At 37.7% G+C, this 1,767-nt stretch overlaps 1 protein-coding gene across 2 annotated transcripts in view; it reads right to left on the bottom strand.

Moving 5' to 3' along the window:
- Nucleotides 1-1,413, bottom strand: part of LOC102313490 (secretin receptor) — an 8,758-nt gene extending 7,345 nt beyond the window's left edge. For both annotated transcript variants that reach the window (XM_014337326.2, XM_005933946.3), the window contains exons 1-3: nt 1,203-1,413; nt 1,016-1,115; nt 601-711 (exon numbers count right to left, since the gene is read on the bottom strand). In XM_014337326.2, the coding sequence (XP_014192812.1) occupies nt 601-711; nt 1,016-1,115; nt 1,203-1,271 (280 nt within the window). In that variant the 5' untranslated portion in view covers nt 1,272-1,413. The remainder of the gene's footprint in view (nt 1-600; nt 712-1,015; nt 1,116-1,202) is intronic.
- Between the last annotated feature and the right edge of the window lie 354 nt (nt 1,414-1,767).

A 1,767-nucleotide genomic window follows, 5' to 3' on the forward strand; every position in this document is an offset into this window, starting at 1 on the left:
TGTTGTTGATGCATTGACAACTTATTTTGGACACCTGACTTTTCTTTTTGATGGAGTGACTCACTTTTGCAAGTTATCCACCATGTTTTGCAGTTTGCACTAATTGTTTTGAGAAGTGCCTTAGTAGTGGTGGAGAGTTCAATTCTGTTGTGAGAAATGCACCAAAGCGACTGAGAAAAACTGTAACCTATCCCCACTAAGTGCATGTCTTTGGACAGTGGGAGGAAGCCGGAGTACCCGGAGAGAACCCACGCAAACACGGGGAGAACATGCAAACTCCACACAGAAAAAAAAGAACCTGACATCTGTGTTTATTGTATAATCTACCAAAAGAAATGCAGAACCTTTTATTTCCCTCTTCAGGCACTTCAGAATTTATCAAAGTTATCTCCCAGAGTAAACCTACCACTAAAATGTTACCCGGTGTCTTATGTACACATGTATTTTATGGCGTAGTGTTTGGATAGAGACCCTGAGAGGGAGTAGGTGTTTAATTTCCTTATGAAAACAAATTAGGTTACTGGCAAATATTTAACAGGTGCAATGTAGTATAAATAATAGGTGCAAGTGAGTGCTGGTGTGTGTGTGTTTGCATAGTACCTCCTGAATTAAAAAACTCTGGACAAGGTTGTGAAACAGTTTCCCCAAGAAAAGCCGGTGGCCAGCAGTTCAAGTCGTCCCACATTCCCTTGCAGTGCATGCTGTTATTTTCTTAGTAGATCAAAAACAAATATATATTTCAATTTTATAGTAGGTTTTGTTTCCATACAAACAATGGAGCCACATTTTAAAATGTGAAACACAATCCACTTCAGGATTAATATTTGTTGCAGTATGTTATGTAACCAGCAGGTGTCGATAAAATACCGTTAAGTTAAAAAAAAAAAAGAAGTTTAAAAATGTCATTAATTTCAGATATGACTAGTATTCCCTCTTGGCACTTTCCACCAAGCAGCGGTCCTTGACATGTCACGACAGAGCGGAAAGAGACAATTTAGAAACCGTATTGACTTACCAGCTGTTTTGTGTGATGTTGAAAGTAGCAAATCTTTCATGCACTTTTCTTCCTCTCTCATAAGGCGAACATTAGGATGACAGACTGGTGACGATTTTGCCTGTTTTTAAGGAAAGATTACATCGGGCTCTGCTGATTTTTCATAGATAAAAAAAAAAACTAAACAAGCATGCCTCTTTTTTCTCACCTGTGGGAAAAGTAAAACCCAAATAAGTCCAAGTTTTATCATTAGGTCAAAAACTTTGATTTTCTCCATTAAAATGTGTACTTGCGTCCAAATCCCAGGGTGTTTAAATGATTAGAATGAAAAATTAGCATGGCTGCTATACAGCAAATGCGTGAAGTCGGAAAATCAAACATGCGCCTCTTTGGCTTGATAATCACGCAGGGTATGCCTCAGGACAGTGTGATAGGGGTTTTTATCAAGGTCGCGCTAATACAATGAAAACGTCCTTTACGACTTTCAAAGTGTTTATTTATTTACTGTTAAACGTAGTAATAGGACATCTGCGAATATATTTAGCAACATATCCATAGAAAATCTAAGTTTTAATTAATTTATATATATTGATTTAGTGTGTAGTAAACGTATTCAAACAAATAACAGCACGTAAGCTTGAAGCTTGACTTTTATTTTGAAAGTAAAATGTTTAGCTTCCCGCCTAACATCGGATTGTTTACGTGTGTAACAACACAGGCATCCGACGAATCAGGATATTTGTCCCACCCCTTCAGAGTTTGGCGGTCACCAC

The sequence above is a fragment of the Haplochromis burtoni genome, unplaced genomic scaffold, assembly GCF_018398535.1.
Source record: "Haplochromis burtoni strain Fernald_Lab_line unplaced genomic scaffold, NCSU_Asbu1 Contig_139, whole genome shotgun sequence".
Taxonomy (NCBI): Eukaryota; Metazoa; Chordata; class Actinopteri; order Cichliformes; family Cichlidae; genus Haplochromis; species Haplochromis burtoni.